The 27,655-nt window shown below is 36.7% G+C and overlaps 3 protein-coding genes across 4 annotated transcripts in view; all 3 read left to right on the top strand.

Annotated features, from left to right (window-relative positions):
* Positions 1–27,655, top strand: part of LOC134656962 (chromobox protein homolog 1-like) — a 179,759-nt gene that overhangs the window by 54,635 nt on the left and 97,469 nt on the right. The gene's annotated exons all lie outside the window — the stretch shown is intronic.
* On the top strand, positions 2,779–10,301 carry LOC134656853 (pupal cuticle protein-like). The gene is made up of 3 exons (XM_063512378.1): positions 2,779–2,929; positions 8,694–8,895; positions 9,738–10,301. Exons 1-3 carry the CDS (start codon positions 2,918–2,920, stop codon positions 10,130–10,132), a joined length of 609 nt encoding a protein of 202 aa, XP_063368448.1. The 5' UTR covers positions 2,779–2,917; the 3' UTR covers positions 10,133–10,301.
* On the top strand, positions 13,000–15,237 carry LOC134657308 (uncharacterized). Its single transcript, XM_063512882.1, has 2 exons — positions 13,000–13,356; positions 13,916–15,237. Exons 1-2 carry the CDS (start codon positions 13,236–13,238, stop codon positions 14,905–14,907), a joined length of 1,113 nt encoding a protein of 370 aa, XP_063368952.1. The 5' UTR covers positions 13,000–13,235; the 3' UTR covers positions 14,908–15,237.

The raw sequence follows: 27,655 nt of genomic DNA, 5'->3' as shown, positions 1-27,655 counted from the left end.
CATTTGTTCAGCAACTTTTAAAAATTATGAAAAAGATTTCCTCTTTTTCATACAAAATAAATATTGCCTTCAATGTACGCTGACATCAGTGTGTTTGACGTTGCTTGCCACGCTTTAAACATAACAAAATTTGCAATACATTGCGTCTTAGAATAAACTTTAAAGTGTAATAAAAATCAAAACATGAGTTATTATCAAAAGTTGCTGAACAAATGTTGGTCAGTTTGAGGAGTACAGCCTACAGTTTAAATTATTGCTCCTGTTACAGGAAGCACCCTGTATACGACTTTAATAAACGGTTACGAATAAAATACTTAAACGACAAATAAACTTGATTTAATTTGCAAATTAATTTTCTAATACCCATTTATAAACGTTAAAAGCGACTAAGTGATATAATAAAGGTAACATTAGAATAATTAAATAGGTTAGTAGTGAATTTATAAAGCTTCCATATGATATTACTGATTTTTCCTTAAAATAAGTATTTATTTTACCGGTTTTGTTTTTATGTAAGGTTTACTATGGAAATTGACAGTAACAGCGACGCGTTCAGTACCAGTAGTGCAGCTGCGGTCAGAAATGGAATGTTACCCTTACAATAAATAAAATGGGCCTACACAAGTTAACCCTTTGGCATGGGTTGTATAGGTAAATATAGTTTATCTACAATATTTTTCAGGATTTTTTTTTATCATTACCTGAAGTCAAAGTGGATTAGACCGACTGTAAATGATGATGCACAATTTACTCATCACTATTTTTGTAAACAATATATAAACGGGCATATAATGGCAGTAATTGCCATTAAAAAGCAGTTATAAAAGGGAGTGAAGCTGGGAATATACAGGGTGGCCCATTTAGATCGGTCAGGATGATGGGAAAGTCTGAAACTATAAGACATACGAAGATCTGTTCTTAGGAACCATGTCATCGATTTTAATAACATGAAAAACTACATTCATACTTAAAAAAACAAACCTGTACTCAGCTCGGGAATCGAACCCGGACGTTTTGAAAAATAAAACTAAAACTATTTTTATTTAGATATTATATCGATTGTGTAGGTCTTAAGCAGTAAATTTTACCATGAAACATGATGAAAGTTATATAACTAATTAACATTCATAATTAATTAAAAAAAAATCATACAAAGGTATAAAACGTTATTTAACCTAACCTAACCTTTGGCACACCCATATCTTTATACGGAAAACCCACCTAATGCCGGCACCATATTAATTATTAACACCAGCTAACAAAGACAATAGAAGTGACGATCCTATAAAAAGTACCTGTCACTGTCAATGCCAACGACTGGTGTTTGGGTTGTCAATAAATGGAGGTATGTCGTTTAAGTTTACCTTGCATATTTGATCATGAAAGCACTTGACTTTACAAAAACACTTTAATAAAATGATAATGATTATTACTGAGAATGTAACTAAATAGACCTTTTGAGTCTAATCGGAACAATGTTTGATACCTTCACCTAATCGACAAGTTTTGGACCTTAGTAGAGAATATGAAAGAACAAATCGTGACTCCTCATAGCTGGTTTACCACACTTACTTAATTAAAGATGAACAACATATGTAAAAGTTGCGGAAAATCTTCGACTCCGAAACAACTATCGGAAAATTCTTAAAATTTTCAGATTAAGTAAAGGGACTTTCAAGTTTAGATATGAAAATTCGCAGTTTAAATTCACTGTCAAAAAATTGAGCAATTCAAAAATATTTACCGGAAAGAAAACCATAAACATGCGATATAAAGATGTGCAAAGCTAAAAGCAGATGGCACTGCAATAATTTTGAGAAAAAAATATCTCGTGGTTTGGAAACAATAGTATCTACACCATTTTATTCATTTTCGGAAAGATCCGTTGCTGGCATATAAAACCCTGAGCACACCCCCGTGTAATCCCGAAAATTACAGCTCAAAAAAAATCAACATCATTTGTCATTATCGACTAATACACTCAGAACTCCAAGAACAATGGCATGCTAAATCATCATTATCATCAAACTAAGATTCGCTGCCAAAAAGTATTCATGACCTCTCCGTAGTCCTGTATAGTTATCCTCCAAGCCCGGCCTTTGGGACTCGCCATCTCACAACTTTAACTTAAAGCATCGCATCGAAAGAAAGAAGAAGAAGAATCTTAGCCCATCCTAAGTCGTTATTTTCACTGATTTTATCTCAATACATTTCCAAAAATGAACAATAGAGATCACTTTTTATAGTTCCGTAACTATATCTTCCACAACATGTGACGTTCCATAAAAATATATCGATATTACGAATTTGTAAGCCAAGTTCGACGAAACAGCCGCGTGACACTGCAGTGTGTATTTACACGAACCTTTTCGAGCCTCTAATTCGACCCCCGTATCTTTTTCCCAGTACAGCCAAGGGCCTTTTGATCGAGTCCGAATTTGTGTTCTGATAATGTAGCTCTTCGTTAGCATTCCATTAAAGTTTCGCTACAATACGAGAGAATGTATTACCTCCAAAAAATACACTAATCGAAAGAAGACCGAGCCTGTTAAGTACGTATACGAGTATGTAAAGTATATCACAGTTTTATTGCTAACAAAGAATACGCTCCCAGAACCATCAAATCCTCCACACAAGCACTAAGTCCACCCCGTCCACATCCCCAAGTCCTCCGGAACTAGCCATCTCACAATTAAAACTAAAGCATTGCACTTGCCCGCTAATTGTTTCCAATTACAAGCCTCGTAGCGGGGTGCGTCATATATAAGGGGGCGAACTGTGTCCAAGCGGCATTCCGACTTGGGAGCTAGTCGCAACAACGTCGCACTTAGGCGAAAATTCCTAGGCGAGTACTGGCAACAGCAGCGCCTAAGCTAGTTCGTTTGAGATCTCCACCTAGTACCTAAATACAGTAATCATGCAGTCTATGGTGAGTGTTTTCAGTTTTATTTTAGAGCTAGAAAGCTAACAAGTTTCAGCAGTTTCAAAAGTAACGAAGTTTGGTTTTTGTTCAAAATTGTTCATAAGGGTTTAAATATTCTAATATATGTATCTATTTAGCTTATTATTTTTAATTTATTCTCCATATTATAGTTTGATAATTTTAATATAATATTCTTCAAATAACTTTTTTACTTACTCATACATATAAAACCAATGTGTATGCGTGTGAGATATACGTAATGTAACTTAATGAACACCTATTTCAAATACATATAAATGTATACCTACCTATTGACTGAAACTCCTGAAAACCAATTAGCTTGAAATCGCATGACCAATAATATCGGGATTATGATCGCTAACACCAAACTGATCGTATAATAACTTCCCTAACACTTCCTCACTGAATAATGTAATATCGATGTATCGGCAGATTACATCAACATTACATCCTATTAAAAAAAATATCTTCCTTTTCCCGTAGAACAATGCTTCGCCCAATAAAAAATCTTACGACTTCATTCTTAGAGAATTACAAACAAGGCAAAGTTCTGCATACGTTTGCTATTTTAATATCCCAAATCCCAACACGTTTAAACAATATGTTAATATGCATAAACAAAATGTTACGAATTGCGTTTAACCTATTTAATCGACTATTTCATAACCACCCCAGATAAAACAAGCAGTCAGATAAGCTAAGTAAGAACTTACAATTTTGCACCGTATAGGTAATCTCATTAGTAAGTCCAAAGTATTTATTTGTAATAGTAACATGTAAATTTAATAAATATATAGCTGAGAGTGCTGCTACAAATATGTATCTACATATTTAAATAAGGAAACTATCCATTCAACATGTTTTATTTAAATGAGCAACAAATCTTATCATTGACGCGGAGTAAGTTCATAAACAAACTAGACAAATAGTATTAAAATGTACTGCAGTTTTATGCAAATGCACGCACGCGTGCAGTGGGCGGCAAGATTCTTGTATTCATGTGCAAGCCGCCTAATTCGGCCCACAATTCGTTAATATCGTATAAATCATCGGAGCAAATTCCTAATCAGTGTGTCAAGGTCGTAATTTAAAAATGCATCTAATCGTAGACATATGACAGGTGCATCCGGTTTTTAATAATGCCTAGGACGTGTTATAAAAAAAGTATTTCATTTTGTAAGAGTAGTGTTACGAAATATGATATTCATGCATATAGCGCTGTCTATCTAATTAATCTAATATCTTTAAACGAGCAATTCTTGGAGATTTATTTATTTATATATTTATTTATGTATATATTTTAATGATCTCGGAAACGGCTCTAACGATTTCGATGAAATTTGGTATATGGGGGTTTTCGGGGGCGAAAACATCGATCTAGCTAGGTCTTATCTCTGGATGAACGCTCATTTTTGAGTTTTTATATGTTTTCCGAGCGAAGCTCGGTCTTCCAGATATTCTTGTTAACCCGTCCGCTCCCACGGCTCATATCTTGTCCAAATACAAACGGTGTAGTCACTTTGCTAAAATACTGAAAATTTCCATTACTTATCTATTGAAATAGCTAAAGCAATACGCAAGGAAAGGACAGTCATAATAAAAAAAGCGGCCAAGTGCGAGTCGGACTCGCCCATGAAGGGTTCTGTATTTAGGCGATTTATGACGTATTAAAAAAAACTACTTACTAGATCTCGTTCAAACCAATTTTCGGTGGAAGTTTACACGGTAATGTACATCATATATTTTTTTTAGTTTTATCATTCTCTTATTTTAGAAGTTACAGGGGGGGGGACACATTTTACCACTTTGGAAGTGTCTCTCGCGCAAACTATTCAGTTTAGAAAAAAATGATATTAGAAACCTCAATATCATTTTTGAAGACCTATCCATAGATACCCCACACGTATAGGTTTGATGAAAAAAAAATTTTGAGTTTCAGTTCTAAGTATAGGGAACCCCAAAAATTTATTGTTTTTTTTCTATTTTTGTGTGAAAATCTTAATGCGGTTCACAGAATACATCTACTTACCAAGTTTCAACAGTATAGTTCTTATAGTTTCGGAGAAAAGTGACTGTGACATACACGGACAAACGGACAGACAGACAGACAGACAGACAGACAGACAGACAGACAGACATGACGAATCTATAAGGGTTCCGTTTTTTGCCATTTGGCTACGAACCCTAAAAACGAATCAGGAGATGAAGAGAAAGGTTCTACCGCGTTGGGCGCGCGCATCTTCTTATCCGAAAGATCGTGGGCGGGAAACTGAGTAAGCCTCAAACAGTGTTAATTGCTTGTAATTGAATACAGCTGATTCATCCTTTAATAGCTATTAGATTTGTATGTGTTTCAGAAATCAAACATTTCGAATGTTATTAATGTTATTATCCATACATATCTACTCGTAAAAGCTCTCTAGAACGTTTGTTCAAAATACTTTTTGGCGTCACCAAAGACCCGATATGAATTAGCCTGCAGCAATCTTATGTATGTAAACAATAGTCGTGAACCGGGGTTTGGTGACAAGATTATTTATTTACTTTAGCATAACAGGATGTTAGTAAATTATTGAAAGCCAGTTACACGTAGGCGGTAAAAAAGTTCGCTGCGCAACCCGAGACACACGGCGGTCAATCAAGCGAGTAATTAGAAATATTTCAATAATCCGGCTTTTCTCGTGACCTTCGCGAAACCATAACACTTCCTCACGCCTTCGGCTTCCTCCGTTTTGCAATCCAATTGCAATACTGGTTGTGCACCAGTTCGTCGAATGATAATTCCGATCTATTGCAAAAGGCTTTTGCAACAGAATGCAAAAGCGGCCGATATGAGGCCCACGCCCATAAAATCACGGGGCAACCTGCTTTGTCAGATCCTGGTTCCCTCGTAAATACGTAACCTAGCAAGGTCCCATTTCGCATTCTAAAACGCGCCGGTTTGCAAAACGCTGTTTATCGATACTGATTTGAAATGACCCATTCGAATACATAATTTTCTATAACTCCTTAAAGCAATTTTAACAATTGCATTTTCCTGTACGCAACATCACCTACCTACTAACATTTAATGCTCCAATATATCATGTTAGTGTGAACACAAACCTAGTTAAAAATAATTAAAAAGATAATTACCTATAGATACTTGGTCTAGTTTCTGCTGGACCACACATTACGTCTGCACGAAATGTGTAACAATAACTTGCCATTACATTAAAGGTTAACGTCGAAACACAATTCCCTGTTTAAGAATTACCTACGAGAGCAGGGCGGTGGCTATTTATCATTGCACAACCACCGATTGTTAGCAAATGGCAACGTCAGTCATTCAAAATGGAACCGACATAAACTTGACCACACACGTCCCCGTAAATCCAACTTAAGGTACACATTATCCGTGTGCTGTTTCGTCGTAATGTTCAGAAAAGGTACTGAACCTTGAAATGGAACTATATTTGGACCACAGCCGCTGGGCTTACCTATAATGTTATGTAATTTCTACTTAATTGCAGAGATCAAAAACTTTAAGCACCTGTTGAGAACAAATATGTTAACTCATGCGGTATAGAGATAAAAAGGAGGTTTTACACTTAGTTACATCATTGTCAGTCAATTTAATTGCTAATTATTTTCATTGTTTATTGGGAGGCTTGATAAGATCGAGTGTTGCGATTTTCTAATAAGCTTACTTATCAAAGACTATTATTTTATCGAACAGATATTTCGAAGCGATAGCTGATCTAGATTGTTTCAATCCAATAAAAGTATACGAAGCAGAAAATAAGCTTTAATAATACATTTGAAAATCTTATAAGATAGCAATGCCAAACATGATGCAATTAACTCTTCATTTAAACGAACGTTTAAACAATACACGGAACACGGAAGATGGAAAGGAAACGATTGTTTTCCATAAAGTGATTGAAGGATGCACACAAACAATGGGATTCCGTGAATCCTACAACCTACGTTAACAAAACATCAAATATAAGCCTAGTGGCCCATTTAAACAGGTTACAACTTACGGTTTTCAAGTCGAAATAGATAACGTAGGCTAAAGAGTTCTATTTAGTTTAGCAGTTGGTCAGTGCGTGACAAGCGCAACCTTCTTACCGATTCAGTTTCATAAAATGTTACTTAAAGCTTAACAATGAAATGCGGCTCAAGGGAGAACTGCCCTTATGATTCGGGAAGAGTAGATATTTAAATCAACAATATTTCATCCTCTTTCCAAAGTAGGAAAGCTTGGTACTTTGGATACGTAATACTTACTAGTTGACATAGTTCAATAATAATGGGTTTCAATATAATTACCAGCACTCTCACTATCGTTCCGTGGACCTATAAATAGTCCGATAAATTACTCGAAAGTAGTTCTGGAACTAGTTTACTTATTTAAAGCTTTCCTGGTGCAGTTATTTTATCTGTCATCTGCGGTGCGTGCCGCCGCGCCACGCCCTCGCCCGTGCAACGCCTAGTCGAAACCTTTGCAAAACCCTTTTAAGTATCTATATTTTGTAATTACAACTACCGTATATATACTTTGCCTTTAGTCTGTCAAAGTTGTCGAGGTGCGCAACATACCTACTTCAGTTTGTCATCACTGTTCAAGAGATCCATTGCTTAAAACATCATAATACCTAGAAGACCCATGCCGTTTATAATAGGCAATAAGAAATGGCGACAGAGTCCAAAAAGGAGCATCAGGCGACAGAGTCCAAAAAGGAGCAAATAAAGTATTATCTCTCCCGAATTCACAAGACAAATATAGACGATGGGACTCATGGGAGCATATACCAACCATTTAGCAGCTTAGTGGTCGCATTAAACAAAAAGAGGCGAATTAATCGCTGAATCATGTAAATAGTTATTATAAATACGCGTTTCATATCATCCGAAAGCAGTTGACATTGATAAAAATCCGCAAGCACTTTGTCGAAATCTCGTTACGCTTATAGTTTAATTACCCCATTCATATGGTTCTCCATTTCACACGCATTGTAACACTAACACACTGTAAAATAGTTTATTTCGCAACGGCCCAGTATGATCGCATGTAATATTAAATGGTCCGTGTTGTCCAAATCTCATGATCTTTTGTAAACTGTTGAGCAACTTAGCGTGCTCTGTGACACTTCATTAGAACATTTTCCCTGACGCATACCTTGATAAGGATCTTGTCACCTGTCCACACTGACGGATATATAATTAAGAATAACATGATCTCCGATAAAGTGAAATGCCTAATCCGATGTCACAAACTCGGGACAATCTGGTTTCACTTTTAATTAAACGCTGGCAAGGAATCTGGATGTTACTCAATCGAGAACTCGCATCGGTAGCTAACGATTATTTTACATTTTGATTTAATTTGTTAATGCTATTGTGTCATTGCATTTGTGTATCATTTACTAGAAGTTATTATTATTATTATCATTAAAGTCAATATTTCATAAAGAGATTTTATTATCCTCGTATCTACATTATATAAGTAATCACCCCCAAAAGTCGCTCTCATCTCATGTTAGTCAAAATTACAATGATTGACATGTATATAAACTTAACCGATGAACCAAGCGCTATTTCAAGCCCTGTTTCATCTGAATTATCCGGTCATACTCCAGTCAACTATTTTTAAAATTCTTTGAGTACGTCTTAATCAGACTTGCAATGTTTACATCAACCGCTGACTCCTAATCCTAATAAACATGACATGAAACGGTCCACTCAATAATATTTTCATTTTCAGATTGTCCTCGCTGCCACCCTCTGCCTGGCCAAGGCTTCCTGGCTGCCAGCACCCGTGCAAGACACCCCCGAGGTGGCGCACGCCAAAGCCGCACATCTGGCCGCGCACGCGCAGGCCTCCACCGCGCACGGCGCGTGGGCGCCGCTCGGACACGCCGGAATCGGCCTGGGATACGGCGGACATTATGGCGCGCCTGCTGCTGGTGAGTTGGCTCATTTTACTGATCCTAGTAGTCCATGAAATTGACGATTTTTCATATCATGGGATACGACTAGTGTATTCCGAGCCGAGCCTAATTTATCCTTAAAGTTACAAAATATACAAGAATTTCTCAATGTTTACATGAATAGATGGATACGTTAGTTATTCCAATCAATAAAATATATGGTAAATATATTTCGAGTATAAATGACATGAATTAGTCGAAACTTAATTAGTCGAAACCGTAAATTTTCCCAACATTAATTAATCATGGAAACAATAAAATTACCCTAATCACGCCCTTTGTCTAATCTGCTACTTACTGTTCTAGTGCAAATTATTTTATTAAATTACGTCGCGCATTATCTTTGAAATCTATTTATCATTCTGAGCATACGACACGCACTAGTGAATCGGTTTCGTGAACAGTAATATCTTTTTTACTAAAGCACTAAATAAATTTTAAATTTAACTCCTTTCTACACATATATTACGTTAAAGTATTTCATAGTTAAGTTCAAGTGGGCGTTAAGAATTAAGAGTTAGGTACTAGTAACGCATAAGTTTAACCTAAAACCTAAATAATTAATGTTTCGGTGGTTGATACTTTTAGCTGTTTGCTTGATTAATCAGAATTTTCTAATTAAATCATTCTATAGGTAATTTATTGATATTCTTTTCCTATGAACAATAATGCATTGACAATATAGAACACAAATATAGAGGTACCTAGTTACCTACCCATCTAAATCAACTACGAGTAATCGATTTTTGTATTAATAGTGTTGTCATTTATACCTCAACCACGAGATATCTGATCTTAATCGATTGTTCATCTTTCAGGTCTCTTGAAATACGGCCCCGCCCCCCTGGCGCACGACGGCCGCGTGGTAGACACGCCTGAGGTCGCGCACCTGAAGGCCGCGCACGCCGCCGCGCACGCCACCGCCGCGCACGGTGCGTACGCGCACGGCCCCATCGCGCCGCTCGCCTACCACGGCGGCGCCGGGCTCGGCCCCATCGCTCACGGCGGCTACGCGCCCGCCCACGGCGGCTACGGCAAGTGGACCGGCCCCCCGGCCCACATCCAACTCACCCACGACGGACAGTACGTCGTAGACACCCCCGAGGTCCAGCACGCTCGCGCCGCTCACCTTGCCCAGTACGCTCACGCCGCCCACGCGGCCGCCTCCGCGCCCGAAGAACCCTGGGGCCATGGCGCTCACGGCTGGCACTAAATCCTACCTCTGACCCTAGCCTCAACACTGCCTGACTCTTTATTTTGATATAAAATAGAGAAAATGTAAAAAAAATGTTTTACTGTGTATAAAGAATGCGAACTGTGTATGCAAACTGCAACTCTTGTAGAGCGAACTTGCGAAAAGTAAGAATAAAAAAAACTAATAATGTTAACTTTTGTATTTATTTTTCTGTATCCGTTCCTTCGTTCTTCAAACTTGAAAATAAAAACGAAATCTATTGATAGCCACTTTAGATACCTATCATTTTTAGGATTAGAAAGAGCTTAACAGAAATAAGCGTGAAGTATTTATCAGGCTCTTCAATTGTTATAATAATAATGGAAATATCAAATCTAGCATGTCAATACGTCTAATTTACTTCAAAATTTTACCACAAAAAGTGGTCGATTTGGAACCACAAGCTTACTTCTACGAAATTCTTTCTAATGCTAAAAAAAACGAAGTATAAAACCTACATGGTCACTTAAGCGTGTCTGTCTTACCTTGCAGGTATAATTAGTGGCGACAGGTATATTTTGCCACACAAATTGCCTATTAAAATTACACAGCAATAATTAGGTAGGTACTGGTTAGTAAATATAGGTTCGATGTATACCAATATGCAGTTTACTAGCACGCATCAATGACTTGACTAATAGTTATGTCAACACAGAAAAATGCTGTGATCGTTAGAAATAGAAATAGCCTAGGTCGTTCATTTTGTAACACTATGCCTGAATATGCAGCAACATATGGCTGGTTACGAAAAGATACTAGATAGGTAGAATAATTTCGACTGTCAAAAATGCAAATATAAATTTGTATACAGACTTACAGCTTTCGGACTTTTTCCTTTACATACATAAGACATTATTTTTTGCCGGATTTAATGTTTTAGGTCAACGAAAACTATAAATACCTAGATTGCGGCGAGTTAGAAGTTTGAGTTTTGCATGGATTCAAGGGAGCTAGAGCACAGCCGATGCCGTGTAATCTCTAAACTACTCCTACGGTAAAAAATCGTAGAACTTTTACATGCCGATGTGGTGAAAATGCCATTAACACGTACCTACTTCTTAAATAATTCGATAGCCCATAAAAGACTATTAAGGTCTTTGTGGCTAATTCCGTCATAGGGACTATTCCGTCTATTAGAGTTTTGCTCGAAAAACGAACAAAATTGATAATTTTATCGACAAAGCAGCGATTGTTTTTAGTTTCAGCAATCAAAAGCAGATGTTTTTAGGGTTCCGTAGCCAAATGGCAAACAATGGAACCCTTATGGATTCGTCATGTCTGTCTGTCTGTCCGTCCGTATGTCACAGCCACTTTTTTCCGAAACTATTAGAACTATAGGTACTGTTGAAACTTGGTAAGTAGATGTACTTATTCTGTGAACCGCATTAAGTTTTACACAAAAATAGAAAAATAAAAACAATAAATTTTGGGGGTTCCCCATAGAACTGAAACTCAATTTTTTTTTTCATCAAACCCATACGTGTGGGGTATCTATGGATAGGTCTTCAAAAATGATATTGAGGTTTCTAATTTTTTTTTTTCTAAACTGGATAGTTTGCGCGAGAGACACTTCCAAAGTGGTAAAATATGTGCCCCCCCCCCCTGTAACTTCTAAAATAATAGAATGATAAAACTAAAAAAAATATATGATGTACATTACCATGCAAACTTCCACCGAAAATTGGTTTGAACGAGATCTAGTACCTATAAGTAGTTTTTTTTAATACGTCATAAATCCCCTAAATACGGAACCCTTCATGGGCGAATCCGACTTGCACTTGGCCGCTTTTTTTCCTACGACTGAAAGTCAAAGAACGCTTGTGGACGGAATAGTCTCTAATAGTCTCAATGTGGCAAATTCCGTCATAGAGACCCTCTATGACGGAATTTGCCACATTGACCTTACCTAAAAAACACACGCATTTTGTGTTGAAATTTAGTGTAATTATTTAAATCCTGCGAGATAAGTATATCTTGTCTTAAAATTATGGCAAGCGTTGCAGAAAAAAAGGTAAGCCCAAAAATTTACGGTGCCTTAGAAAGCTCTTGTAAGTAATTTGCCGACAAAAACGCAGATAAAACTAACAGGCGCTCATACATACAACCTGGCATATACACTGATACCTTGCATAATAGTCTTTAGGTTGTGTATTACGATATACCGAAGCTTTCAAGCTTATAAACAAATTAAAAGTGGAAACATTCACTGTCTTCGGTGGGACTTGAACCCACGACCACTGGATCGCTAGCCCAGTGCTCTGCTATAGTTCGTTTTTTTAGCATTAGAAAGAACTTGAAAGAAGGTAAGTGATTTTGACATGTCTTTTAATTGAAAAACACTTTTTTTAAATCAATAACTATTACTTATGAAAGCAGAAGACTATAAAAGATCGTATTAGATTCATAATTGTTACATATTTACCGTAACTTATTTTTAAAATGTGTTTTTCAATTAAAAGACACATCAAGATTGTTTACCTTATTTCTAATGCTAAAAAAAACGAACTATATCTGAGTTACCAAGACCTTACCCAATACCTACAGCGAATATTTCCACCATATATGAGCCTAAGGGAGGCCCTTGCGACATCTACCGTAAGAGTGTTACACATCTTAAACGGCTACCGGAGTTCCAAGGCATACTATTACGCGGATACGAGGCTCCGCAGGGCAGTGGAGTTGGAGAATGAGTAGTCACTGTTCGAACATCAATTTGTTTTATTAACTCAAAACTTACATTAGGTATTGGATACATGAATTAATACGATATAAAAATGGAGATCGTACACGTTCGACCATCAGCAATCGATACCTAAGAGAAGGGATAAATGAGCAGTGACATAGACTAATTATATTTCCTAGCTTCATTCTTAGCGATTTGTTTACATATTGTAGCTGAGCTCCACATCACAGCCTTGCACGGATATTTAAAGTAGGGAGATTTTAAAATCCCCTACTGGCAACACTCAACAACACCCTGCACCGTACCCCTGGTCCGATCTTCACATTCTGTGCTTCCGTGCTCATAGCCTTCGCACGTCACACGATTTTAAATAAATTATTTCAAGCACTGTTCTCAACCATGTCGAAACGAAAAAGTTGTGAAAATGACAGTATCAAAAGGAAGATTGCATTACTGGAATTACAATTACTGCGAAATTCCAAGCGAAAAAGAATAGTTTATTCTGATCATGAAAATGAAGGTGAGTTTATTTCTTTTATTGTTCCTTATTTTATAAAACGCCAGACATTTCAAGCATTAACAAAAATAAATCGGTTTAAAATACAACGCAATCTTGTGTCAACCTACCCTCAAAAAATATTTTTTTCTTTTTATCCGTGGTGATACCTTCATAATGGTGATATTTTATTTTCCATATTTATTATACATTTCGTATAATATCATTTGTAATGATCTTGTGATGCGAGACGCCAAATGGGCTATCTCTTTCACGTATTTTAGTAGCTCGCAAGCTACGATATTAAGACTGGTAATATTATTTTGTGATGCGAGACGCCAACTGGGCTATCTCTTTCACGCAACGTAGACAGGTTTACCAACTTGCGATATTAATTATGATGCGAGACGCCAACAGGGCTATCTCTGTCATATATTTTAAGTGAAGAGTACTCTCAGAACACTTCGTATGTGTGATGCGAGACGCCAACAGGGCTATCTCTTTCACAAAATACATACAAAAAACCTGATGACTTTCATATATTTCCACACGTATTAAGTAAGCTAAATTGTTTTAGGATCAGATACCGATACCGATATGTCGTCAGAACAGCTCGATCGAGATGATTCATGTACATTAGCATCACCGTCACGCGTCGCACAGGCCCCGGAGCCAGCACCGGTACCGAAACAAGCACCGGCACCAGCAATTGTTACTAATGCGCCCTCGACTTCTGACCCTACGATAGCGTCTTTGATCACACAAGACACTATTTCTACAGAACTTGATGATGAGATTCTAGAAGTATTAGGTGACGCACCAAAATCAGAAATCAAAATGGGAAAACCGACACATAAAGATTTAGCATCGAGATGGCAAGAAATCCTAGATAAAGGATTAGTCAAAGAGACGAAAGATAAATTAACCGAAGCCTATCTTATTCCTGAAAACTGTGATTTACTAGTTGCGCCGTTATTGAATCCTGAGGTAAAGGCAGCTTTAGCGGATAATTTGGTGAAACGTGATAACGCTATTATGGCAAAACAACATCAGATTGCCATAGCAATTGCGGCTCTGAATCAAGCAGCCGAGTTGATAATTGCTAAAGAACAACACACCAAGATTTTGAAACCAATTAGCGATGCGTGCAGGCTTTTATGTGACAGCCATTGTTCGGATACGAAAACAAGGCGTGGGTTCGTCATTTCAGCGATTAATCCTGATATGAAGGATGTGCTTAGCGAAACCAAACGCAACAAGTTTTTGTTTGGAGACAATGTATCAGAAAAATTAAAATCTGCAAAAACAATAAAACTGTCTGGATCCGACCTTAAACAAGCAAAAACTTATCGTTCTAACAAATTTCATATAAACAACTTCGTAAAAACGAATCGCAACAACGGAAATAATCGTTTAAACTGGAAGACGATGCCTCGGAAGATAACACCGAAAGCAGACTACTACGGGAGGAGTCGCCAGTCACAACGCAGCGAACCACGTCACGGCTCTCAACGAAGGGGGACAGCGGAGCGACCAGCGGAGCGATCAACGGCCTGGAGGAGCAGGAGACGATAGATGTAGAGGTAGCCTATGCCGGCCGTCTTAAATATTTTTTGCCACAGTGGGAACAAATTACTGACGACGAGACCGTTTTGTCGTGGTTGCAAGGATATAAGATTCCATTTACTTGTACACCTTCTCGTCCTGATGCTCCAAGTGTGTACCCGAAGTCAGAGATTGAGCATACTGAATTTTCAAATGCAATAACTTCGTTGTTAAATATGAAAGCTATCTCAGAATGTAATCACGTAGATAACGAATTTTTATCAAACATATTTCTCGTGCCTAAACCAAATGGTGACAAAAGGTTTATTTTAAATTTAAAATGTTTGAATAAATTTATAAAACCTCAACATTTTAAAATGGATGATTATAGGACAGCCTCAAAACTAATAACCAAAAATTGTTTCATGGCATCAATTGATTTGAAAGACGCTTATTTTTTAATCCCAGTCCATGAAGATTATCAACGGTTTCTTCGGTTTAAATATAATAACACATTATATAAATTTAATGTATTACCTTTTGGTTTATGCACAGCACCATATGTATTCACAAAACTGCTTAAACCTGTAATTGAAAATTTGAGATCAAATGGTTATATGTCGGTAATTTACCTGGACGATATACTTTGTTTTGGTAGAACTTATTTAGAATGTCAGCAAAATATCACATTTACTAAAAATTTGATTCAAAAGCTTGGGTTCATAATTAATGTAGATAAAAGCTGTTTAATACCGAAACAGCAATGCAAATTCTTAGGTTTTATATTTGATTCAGTCAATATGGCACTTAGTCTCCCTGAGAATAAAAAATCTAAAATATTTGATCAATTAATTAAATTTAAATCACTTACGAAATGCAAATTACGCGACTTTGCCGCATTTATTGGACTTTTAACATCTGCCTGTCCAGCCGTCCAATATGGATGGCTGTACACTAAACAATTTGAAAGGCATAAATATCTTTGTCTTTTAGAAAACCCTAATTATGATCAAATAATTTCATTGCCTAGTAAATTTAAGGATGATTTTAATTGGTGGATTGACAACATAGGCTCCAACAATCCTTTTAAATTTAATAAATTTAGATTAGAGATATTTTCAGACGCTTCTTCAAGCGGGTTTGGAGCATTTTGTAATGGTCAGGAAGTACACGGTTTTTGGAAAGAAAATGAAAAAGATATGCATATAAATAGCTTAGAATTAATAGCTGCTTTTTTAGGTTTGAAAACCTTTGCAAAACATGTGTCAAATTGTGAATTGTTACTAAGGATTGATAATGTTACTGCTATTTCTTGTATCAATCGTATGGGGAGCATTCAATACCCACACTTAAATCGCATATCTCGTGACATATGGCAATGGTGCGAAGACCGAAAAATAATACTGTTTGCATCATACATAAATACTCATGAAAATATAGAGGCAGACCACCTTTCGCGTAAAAAGTTTACTGATACCGAATGGGAGTTGTGTGATGAAGCTTTTCAAGTGATTGTAAATACTTATGGCAATCCTACAATAGATTTGTTTGCAAGTCGTAGTAACGCTAAGTGCTCCAGGTACGTGTCATGGAAGAATGACCCGGAAGCCTGGGCAGTAGATGCATTTACAATCACATGGAAAGGTACGTTCTTTTACGCATTTCCACCTTTTTCTATCATATTAAAAACCTTACAAAAAATTATATTGGATAAAGCCGTAGGAATTTTAGTTGTGCCATATTGGCCTACTCAGCCGTGGTTCCCAGTGTTGCGAAAAATTGCCATTTCCAATTTTATACATTTTGAACCAAATTCTAACTTGTTAAAATCTCCTTTCAGATTGTCCCACAACTTGAACAAGACCCTTACATTGGTTGCCGTGAAATTGTCCGGAAATCGTTATCACAAAAATCATTAAATGATAAATCTATAGAGATTATAATGTCATCACTTTCAGAAAAAACTTACAAGCAATATGATAGTTGCTTAAGAAATTGGTTAAATTACTCTAAAGATCATGGTATAGATTATCTGAAACCAACTATTCCCGATATAATAAATTTCTTAGCATTTATTTATGAAAATGGTGCTCAATATGGCACAATAAATTCGCATAAGTCCGCGGTTTCTTTATTGATAGGTACGTCATATCTTAGAGACGAGCGAATTAAAAGATTCATGAAAGGAGTATTTCGTCTTAGACCAACGGGCCCGAAATATGATTTAACGTGGGATCCTGGTATTGTTTTACGTTACCTGTCTAATAAATGGCCCAATGATTCACTTGATTTAGAAAGCTTATCAAAAAAGTTGTCAACATTATTGGCACTCGTAACTGCACATAGAGTGCAAACTTTAACTTTGATTAAATTAAATAATATTAATATTGTAGAGAATGCAGAGGTCTTAATTAAGATACCAGATCCAATAAAAACATCCCGGTTAAATTCAACACAACCTTTATTAAAATTGCCATTTTATGATCAAAATCCGAGTATATGTCCAGCGAGATGTTTGATTTCTTATATTAATAAAACCAGGTCTTTGCGGTCAGGCGATCATAACAACTTATTCATAAGTTACAGGAAACCTTACTCAAAATTATCGTCCCAGCGTTTAAGCCATTGGATTAAAGATACATTAAAACAAAGTGGTTTAGATACTGCCATATTTGGTACACATAGTACCAGGCATGCGGCTACATCCAAAGCCAATTCTCTCGGCGTAAGCTTAGATGTGATACGTAAAACCGCGGGTTGGAGTGCGTCATCCTCCGTGTTTGCCAGATTCTATAATCGGGAAATTGTAATCGATCACAAAAATCAATTTGCTCAAGCAATTCTCTCCTGCACATCCAATACCACTTTACATTGATTAATAAATTTAATAATGTTAAATGTGAAGTTAGACCTTTTTTCGTTTCGTAATAAAATTTTAAAATGTTTTTTCTTTTTCTTTTGTCTTAATATTTTTCTCTCAACATCCTACAATATGTAAACAAATCGCTAAGAATGAAGCTAGGAAATATAATTAATGATCAAACGAACTTACCTGTACGTGAAGTTCGATCATAATTATATGAGTAGCTTCATTCGACGCGATTAATAATAACCCTCCCAAATATCCCTTCCCTATATATATAAAAAAAAAAAAAAAAAAAAGCTTTAAACGAATATGAAGATCGGACCAGGGGTACGGTGCAGGGTGTTGTTGAGTGTTGCCAGTAGGGGATTTTAAAATCTCCCTACTTTAAATATCCGTGCAAGGCTGTGATGTGGAGCTCAGCTACAATATGTAAACAAATCGCGTCGAATGAAGCTACTCATATAATTATGATCGAACTTCACGTACAGGTAAGTTCGTTTGATCATTAAAAAGACGTTAAGTGTCATATTATAGTGTCATATATTATAAGGGTGTTAATACAAGGTTCAATTTTCTAACACATACTCGTATCATAACATTCAAAACGAAGGGAAAAGTGCCTTAAGAAATTGGCGGCGGGTCAGGTCACCACCCTCGCATGCGCGACATTCGCGTGTTAGCGGAGCAAGCGTCCCGTTTCTAACAAAAAAGTAATTTTATATTTATGGTGATACTTCCACACTACGTCTTTGCAAAGTCTACGCAGAGTTAGCTTGATTTGATTTAAAGTACATATAATTCGCATACTGTTATAGCCTACAGACCCTACATTCATCAGTGCAACACCTGTTCACCACGGGTACATGGTACATTACACCTGCCAGGCCTGTGGTTGTGTTTGCCGCTCCCGTATTGGCTTACATAGCCACGAAAAATGGTGTCGCCCTACCTGACACTGTTTCAATAGTCTGTAATAGACTTTAAGGCCAATGATGGTAGCCTACAGTAATGTTACGGGCTGTTGGTACGTTCAACGACTTTGCACGAAGCAGTTTTGCAGGCACTGTATTTTTTTATAATTGTTCCGAGCCGTCCAAATGGCGTTATATTTTATAAATGCGCTACAAGCCTCAATTAGCAATTAATTGTTTGCCTTTATCTGTGATTTTGAAATGGATAAAATATAAATTAACTAATTGATGCTAGTCTTTATGAATAAGGGGGATAGAGTCGAAATCTGGTAAGAAACTTGAAAGCCTCGTTCTTGCTCTTGGTAGAGCGAAAAACTTATCGCTTTGGTCCAGAATTGCTTACGAAAAATGTATCTGAGGAACTAGAACAATTCCACGTGTAGAAACAGTAAATGCCGGAAAATTAAGATTTTTTCGGATAAAATTCAAGTCCCTTACGAATGTCCGTTATTCCCGAAAATGGAATCTGACCTGAAAGAATTATGGGGGTTTGTAAATGATTGTATTCGTAAATGATTCAGAATTCTTAAATATTGTTTTAATAGTGCATTGCTAGTTTATTACAGTGTTGATAAGCAAAATACTTCTTTTTTCCTATTGGGTTCTGGGTTCTGAGTGACCAGCCAAGGTTGTCACATGATTGAAGCCCCGATCGAACTGATTTGCAATACATTGCGTCTTAGAATAAACTATAAAGTGTAATAAAAATCCTAACACGAGTTATTTTCAAAAGTTGCTGAAAAAATGTTGATCAGTTTGAGGAGTACAGCCTACAGTTTAATTTATCGCTCCTGTTACAGGAAACACCCTGTATATATGTGGGTAACCTTTAAATGAGTATAATAACAATCGATTTATGTTATCAGCCATCAACATGTCATATTTATGTCTCCCCGCATATGACACTTTCTAAGCCGAGAGATCGGTGTCAAGAGCGAACCTCAGATCTGCGGGAAAGCCCGAGGGTCTAGCATGCCCCACAAAAGTACTTTATAGTATATTTTATAACTGTATTTGCATATACAGGGTGCCATTTGAGTCGTGATCAGTAATATGTTTTTCTAACTCTATAAACAACCGTTGTTTAACAACGAGCAATTTAATGCCCCTACTCTTACTAAAATCAGACAAGATTTTTTTTATTTTTTGTTTATTTTTTGTCATTTATTTTACTTTTATAAGTGGATTTAGGATATTACAACGGCTTATTAAGATATTTAAATTAGTAAATTGAATCGCCTCTTTGAATCGGAACTGTCATTGACATCAATTTTGTCATTTGTCCCAGTTAGAAATAAAATTTACTTAATTTTTCATTTGAAATATCTGTTGCTGTTGCTATATCTGTCAAAGCTGTTTAAATACCACATTGCCACTTATAAAAGTAAAATAAATGACAAAAAATAAACAAAAAAATAAAAAAAAATCTTGTCTGATTTTAGTAAGAGTAGGGGCATTAAATTGCTCGTTGTTTATGGAGTTAGAAAAACATATTACTGATCACGACTCAAATGGCACCCTGTATTTGTACGTGAAAAGTAAATAAATGATCTGAATCTGAATCGTGATCGAATGTTTTCCTAGATTTTTTTGCACAATACGGTCCTACAAGACCGTGTCCGGCGTCACGGCAGGCAGACCAGAAATCATTGGAGAAAAGAACTTAACGCCTTTCTTGGTAACTGGTGGTAAACTGAACTGTTCAAAACCGGTAAGAAAGTATTTTCGAAAGTAAGGGGTTTAAGAAATATGTCCCTTTCTTTTTAACTGTCATATAAATTGTACATGCGTCTTTGCATGCATACAACTACTGTATAAATATAGCACAATTATTAACGCAAGCCACTTAAAAGCGCTGGATTCACTCTCGAGCAGCTTTCCAAAAAAAAAACAATTTAGTAATAAGTATATAAAGCCAAGTCCAGTACTTGCAGTGGCTTTGGACGAAATCGGCAAAGGCTTTCATCGTCACCATCATTGGTCGATTTTATTTAGCCTTTTCAACACCATCATGCTAGACATTATTGTATTATGGGGAATCCGAGACGAAGCAATTTCTAGCCTCACATATCTATAGATATAGTTTTACTTTTTATGTTATCTATCACTCATTGAGATACACCCGTGTAGGTACATTAGGTTCTATTTTTGGAAGATATTTTGTACTTAAATAGCATAGTTTTTTACAATTAGCGTTAGCATTAGATATGATTCATAAATCATCATCATCACCAGCGTACGTGTATCCCACATAGATTTAGCTAAAATCAATACTATTTTATTCAATATTCACTTAAAAATGGCTAACAACGCGAGGTATTTATATTTACTTAAACACACGGAAAATAAAATAAATATAAAATTGCCCATAATTCCGTGTTACAAATAATGTGGTATTCAATCTCCAGAAAAAGAATGCCTGCTGCAACAAAATATACTCTAGCTACTCTAACTTTAAATTACATAATAAGATTAGCAGCAACACAGCTACGAACACTGTTGCTCAAAAGAAACTGTCCATATTGTGAAAATTTGTATTGAGAGAAATTATGGTTTTTATCAGTTGTTGTTGATTCAAGATTCCAAGCAGTCTCGCCTCCAAGAAGACTAGAAAATTATGGAAGCTTCAAGGTAAAAATATATTATTTCTATTTTTTTTTTCAGTGTATATTTCTATATGTAAAACAAACAAGATATATACAGTGGTATTACTAAAAGAAATTAAAAACTAGCTTAAATCTAAAATAGGCCCTTGAGCCATTGTACCTACCAAGGATTTCTATTTAGTTTATGGCATCGGGTTTTATGTTTTAAAAGATAAAATCTCACATAAAAAATTAACAAAGACAAGCGTAGAGTTTTATATGTCTATAATTTGGAATTTGCATAGTTAATTGAGGAATTCCGTGTCCTACTGTGTTCGAATTGCTTAATTATATGTTAGTATTATATGCACTACTAATTTTACGTAGCAACAAAATAAACAAATATTACCAAATATCATTAAAAGCGGATGTTGATTTAAAATAAGTTACCGTCCGTCTACCGCATGACGCTTCGTGATAAGTTATTGTGATATTTGTGGTTGATTATTTACGTTGCGGTGCGGCTGAAAGTTTAGTACAGTCGCCATCAGATATATTGGAGCGGCCAAGGTGTTCACAATATCTGAATACGCACTCTAACGCCCTGACAATAGAGGCGTGTTCAGATATTTGTGAGAACCTTAGCCGCTCCGATATATCTGATGGCCACTGTACAAATTGTGTTGTGCTTTATGCTCAGTAATCAATACATCACAATTAAGAGAATCTAGAGTCATTTTTTACTGCTCCCCTACAGGCAGGATACATTTTTTGTCAAATTTCTAGGAAATTATTATAATTTTGGCACTTTGGTTCAAGTCGGTGCAAAGTTAGCCCAGACGGACTCTACCTTACATGTTGGCCAAGACAACCAACCTGTCAAGATGGTCAAGTCCATCTCATTTCACCGCATCTCATTCAATCCGTAGATGACCAAACATGCAACTAATCACAGTTGAAAAATACAATACATACAACATACATATGACCACGCCTATTTCCCGGAGGGGTAGGCAGATACCACGGATTTCCACTTGCTACGATCCTGACATACCTGTTATGTGGCGTGGAGTAAAACACAGTTTGACGTTTCAAACTAGACTGATTTAATTTGGTACGTAGTACTGCTTATAAGGGAGACAAATCTCATTAGGATATTAGGGTAAACATGAGAACAGTAAATACATTTTGGTCTCAGGACCATTTAAGATAACTTAACACTAATTACAAATAACACATTAAGACATGAGGATGTTTACAATTATAGATGGGAAGTGTAAATAAAGTAACTAACAAACTAATTAGGATTTCAAAGTACAAAGCTATTGGGAAAGGTAAATAAACTTGTGAGTAACAACTAACAACTTAATAACTAAAACTAGGTATATATGTCGTAGTCAGATTGTATAATCCGCCGTATTACATTACGGCTAGCCGTTTTACAAAACAGGGGCGTTTTGAAATGCGGCGGTTCGACGATTAGCCGGATTGTCATTACGATACGTTCTTCAATAAGGCGGCCTACGTTTAGCCGCATCGTATCTACTATTTAAATTGTAGAGTGACCATTCTTTCGGTCGCCTACGTAACCGGAGTTTGACAATGTTTGCAATTTAATTTATTTTTACCATGGTCCCACCGCACTTCATGTGTTTCTTTTCCAAAACATTTCCTTCACAACTTAAATAGACGGAGCGCTCCTATTTCTGGGCGGTTTGCCCTTCGGGCATCTGAAGCTACCTAACGAACCTAACCTACTTACCTACCTACGCTTTTTTCCCCAAAGTGTAATGTTTTCACGGACGTCTCACTAAATCAGTAGCTAGGTAGGTTAGGTTCGTTAGGTAGCTTCAGATGCCCGAAGGGCAAACCGCTCAGAAATAGGAGCCCCGCGAAGCGGGGCTCCGTCTAGTTAAGTTGCAAAGGAAATGTTTTTTGAAAAGAAACAGTCCGACGAACTCCAGATTTGATGGACACCCCAGCGTTTTTCATAGTTTGTTGTTGTTATGTCAGGCAGCGCCACGAGTGTTAAAAATGGGCACTAAAAACTGTCAAAGCGGCGGCTAATGACTCGCTGTATTACTTTACGGCTAGCCGTCTTGAAGAACGTATGGCGCCGAATACATTCCGGCGGATTTTCATTCAGCCGCATTCAATCCGGCTAATCGTCGAACCGCCGCATTTCAAAACGCCCCTGTTTTGTAAAACGGCTAGCCGTAATGTAATACGGCGGATTATACAATCCGACTGCGACATATAGATCATATTATATAACATACCTCTTTCGCTTCCGAAATCAATATCAAACCTAACGCTCATTTTGTTTGGTTAGTACGTTATTTTTTAAAACTATTTATTTTCATGAAGTAGTTTCTTAAAATGAACCTTGTTTATAAACCATTAATGTTCAATTTATAAACGAGCTACGGAATGTTATGGTCTTTTTACAAGACATTCCTCGTGTTGTGTAACGTTAAACGGTTGCAATTTGTAATGCACGTAACTGCCGGTCGTCGCTGAGGTCACTGCCAAGGAACGATGAACTTGCGCGCACGTTAGCGAGTCAAGAGCGAGAGAACCAGGGTAATGTGACCTGGGACTTGTAACAACTTTAAGTACTCGTAGGACTCGCATATACTGGTACATTTAGGACGCGAAAGAGTTAAGCATACAATAGATTGTGTTTGACTTGCAGACCGAAAGACGGACGGTAAAAAAACGTCTCGTTGGTGCCCGATTATTACGGTATATTCCCCGCCGGACACAGATGGAAATAGGTGTATTCATATAAATCATTCCCATTTGTCCTCGCCTGATATATGGCGGCGGTCTTGCGGGGCGGGGACAAATGGGAATACACCATTATTAATAATTAACAATCAAATTCCATAAAAATTATAATCCAAAAATTTATTAACGATTATTTAATAACGGACATTATTTTTATTTGGATTATTATTTTTATGGAATTTGATTGTTAATTATTATTATTATTGATGTTGGGTTGCGGCGATCTTTTTGTGAATGCATTTTATTTTGACATGTAAAATATAATGTACATTTTCAATCAGAAATAAATTAATCTAATCTAATCCATTACAAACCTCTAAAAACATAAAGCGCGAACAATAAAGATGATTCCAAATGAAATTAGATCAAACATAAACCAACCATTACGTAAATATGAAAAGCGTGATCAAAATTCGCCACAGTCAAGCTTCCTTAGTACCTGGTAGGTAGATTAGACATTCAATGGCGGAATCAATCTAATCGTGATCACTGGCGGAATATACAGTGGGAACAATGAGGTATTTACCTGCGTAAAACTATTAAAGGGGCCCACTGATTAACAGTCCGCCGGACGATATCGGTCTGTCAGTTAGAACAAAAAGTTGACAGCTCCGAACAACTGACAGGCCGATATCGTCCGGCGGACTGGTAATCAGTGGGCCCCTTAAGATCCTAGTAAAATCGTACCGAAAGTAGTTCAGTGTCACGAGATTGTTAGTCATTATTTAACTGCATTTTAATAAGTAATAAAAAAGCAAATAGCCAATAACCTTTTGTGAACAGGTATAAATTAATTTTGACCGTGATATAAAAAATGTTTTTTTTTTTTTTTTTAAGTTGATACTTGATAGTTATTGAGAAGGATTTTAACTTAATTTAGAAACACTGCGTGATTATTTATTTTATCTACTAGAGAATTCTGGTGGCAAGAAGAATAGGTATTAAGTCCGCCATTTGTTATTTATTTTATACTGTGAACCAGGGATGTTGCGGATGCCGATTTTTTGACATCCGCGGATGCGGATTTTTAAAGGCTCACATCCGCGGATGCGGATGTCAAGATAGGTACATAAAAAACGTGAAATATTACATTTTAGTAATTTTTATTTCAAAAAACCGGCCAAGTGCGAGTCGGACTCGCGTTCCAAGGATTCCGTACATTAAGTCCCACTCGCGCTTGACTGCTAATTTCTAATAGGTTTTTTTTGCTACTGACTAAATTACCTAGCAGTCTAACATTTACGCCGATGCTAAGACGTTCCTGAGGGCCTACCGCGAACCACGTTCGACGTGTTGCCTCTCTGTTGCACTTGTAAATTCGTACGTAAGTGTGACAGCGAGGCAACACGTCGAACGTGGTTCGCGGTAGGCCCTCTGTACCGACCTGTTCCACATCCGAATCGATTTTATGCATGCATCGATATTCACAACATCCCTGCTGTGAACAACACTGTTCTTTTGGTATCTAATCTGCGATTATTTATATTTAAAGTGACCTTGTGATCATGTTTTTTTGGATGGACAAAATAGTATTTAACACTACACAAAAAATATAGGTACAAACAATCAACGACGGTATAACGCACAACGGACCAATAATGTCCACCGGACATATTTAATTAAATCTACTAAGGTCCATATTTCAGTAGTTTATTTATAGTGAATAACATAAACAGATAATAAATTCTGAATATACAATAATTGTAGTACCTCTGTATATTTAATTATGTAAATAAATGATACCTGGACCTCAATAAAAAAAAAGAATATACAGGTGATTTCTATGATCTCAGAGCATAATCTCAATTTTCAAACACAAAAAGCACTAAACAAAATGTCACTAAGTGACCCTCGAATTTAAATCCCCGATAACGCATGCATTTTTTAATTGCGTCACTCAAATGGCAAATTCAAAGTGCATCCTCAGATGTGTGTATCGTATCGTATGGACGAGTCGAAAAAGCCGCGAGGTCGGGAAAACCCGAGCTCATCCGTATAACATCAGTGCACAGTGTAATCTGCGTGCGCGCCTGTCGACGGTGCGTCTCCTCGCCCGGACGTCGTGTTGTTTTTGTGCTAGTGTACACGTGCTTAGGAAATTCAGGTAAATGTTACTATATGTGGGAAATAAGTAGGATACATCATAGGCACGCAGTTTAATATTCTTATTTTTTTTTCAAGTGAAAATAAATTGTGTAATTTTTATTTGTCTTAAATTTAAATGGTGCAATTTAAAAGTAATGTGGTGATACATTTTGTGCATATTTTTATTTAAAACAGTTTATTTACAATAATTTTACTAAGCGCCGGCAGGGGCTATAATTTCAGCAGAACTACGTCAGGTACGTTTGTATCGTGCGTGTGATCTACAGTAAGTAGCTACTGCGCCGATTTTGACGAATATGATGTCAATTGACTTGTTACAAATAGCATATCGGGCCATGTTTAATAATGTTTTTCTTTTTTTAACTCATACCTACATGGATTATTTACGAAAATATTTATATTATCTACCACGATATAATTTAATTGTTGTCTATCTAACGACACTAACTACGATGGGGTTAAAGCGTAAAAATAATCATCTCCACTTTACGTGTTCCTCGTAGGTACCTAGGCTTTTTTTTTAAATAAATAAATATTATAGAGACAACGATATATATAACATACAAATACTTAAATACATAGAAAACAACCATGACTCAGGAACAAATATCTGTGCTCATCACACAAATAAATGCCCTTACTGGGATTCGAACCCAGGACCGCGGCTTCACAGGCAGGGTCACTACCCACTAGGCCAGACCGGCTCAAATGCTGAGCCACATGATTAAAATTAAATTACTAATAATGATTTTCCATGTATTCATTGACCAGTTAAGCTACCATGTAGGTACAGGGCCAACCAGCAAAAACGCGAGCGTAGCGAGCGCGAATTTTTTTGGAAAAAAATTGTGAGAGCGTGTTAGAAAGGCCGCGCCGGCCCTAAAAATTCGAAGTTCCCTAGTGAGGCGAGCTTTCATGCGAGGTCAAAGCCGTGCTTCAGGACAAGCTCAGCTGGAGCACAGTGACCCTCACTACCCACTAGGCCAGAGCGGTCGTCAAAACCTAGGTGGAGGTGTCTAACATTTTTTTTTTCGAAACATAACAATACACTCAAGTATTTTTACTAAACTGACCGCTGAAGGTATAATTATAAAATACTAGCTTTTGCTTGCGACTTCGTCTGCGTAGAATAATGATGAATGAATGATAAAAACTATCCTATGTCCTTCTTCCGCCCTCAAACTATCTCCATACTAATTTTTTGTTAAATCGGTTCAGCGGTTTAAGCGTCAAAAGGCAACAGACAGACATAACTAGTTACTTTTGAATTTATAATATTGGTAGGGATGATAAGTCCAATTGTATCACAAATTGGACATCAAAACCTTGAGCGCGCAACAAATCAGACAGATCTAGTTCATCAAAATCATCAACTGTAATTTTAATAATTATTTGAGTGACATTTCCTTATTTGATTGACACGAGCCAGTAGGTACATAATACCTACATTGACACAATAC

This window comes from Cydia amplana, chromosome 19, assembly GCF_948474715.1.
Source record: "Cydia amplana chromosome 19, ilCydAmpl1.1, whole genome shotgun sequence".
Classification (NCBI taxonomy): Eukaryota; Metazoa; Arthropoda; class Insecta; order Lepidoptera; family Tortricidae; genus Cydia; species Cydia amplana.
Note: the sequence above shows the minus strand (reverse complement) of the source record. Positions and strands in the feature narration are given on the sequence as shown.